This window comes from Penaeus monodon, chromosome 27 (assembly GCF_015228065.2).
Source record: "Penaeus monodon isolate SGIC_2016 chromosome 27, NSTDA_Pmon_1, whole genome shotgun sequence".
NCBI lineage: Eukaryota > Metazoa > Arthropoda > Malacostraca > Decapoda > Penaeidae > Penaeus > Penaeus monodon.
The window spans coordinates 21,078,599-21,078,896 of NC_051412.1; the positions used below are offsets into that span (position 1 = coordinate 21,078,599).

The following is a 298-nucleotide window of genomic DNA, read 5'->3' on the forward strand; positions in this document are numbered from 1 at the left end:
CCATGAAATTCACCTTGGTCCCTCCCCCCTCCCCCCCCAGGTGACAGTATACGTTGTGGGGACTTCGTTGGGTCTTCTGTGGGTGTTCAAACTCATGCACATAGAAGACGTGGCTCTGGCTTGGGATTCGGGTTTTTCCAACCTCAAACTGCTGCAGGGAATTGACATGGGAATCGAGACCTTCGGAGGAGAAGTTCCCTTTTTCTTCATTTCGGGTAAGTTTTCGGACGTTGGGAGTTTTATTTTATTATTACATATATTTTTTTTAATTGTAGGATTTTGATTCTTACTGGCAAAG

General features: G+C 45.0%; 1 protein-coding gene across 1 annotated transcript in view; it reads left to right on the plus strand.

Moving 5' to 3' along the window:
- LOC119590680 (major facilitator superfamily domain-containing protein 6-like) overlaps positions 1–298 on the plus strand; it is a gene marked incomplete in the record, with an annotated part of 4,985 nt that overhangs the window by 2,739 nt on the left and 1,948 nt on the right. Inside the window, 1 exon segment of the mRNA XM_037939365.1 lies at positions 41–215. Within this exon segment, the coding sequence (XP_037795293.1) occupies positions 41–215 (175 nt within the window).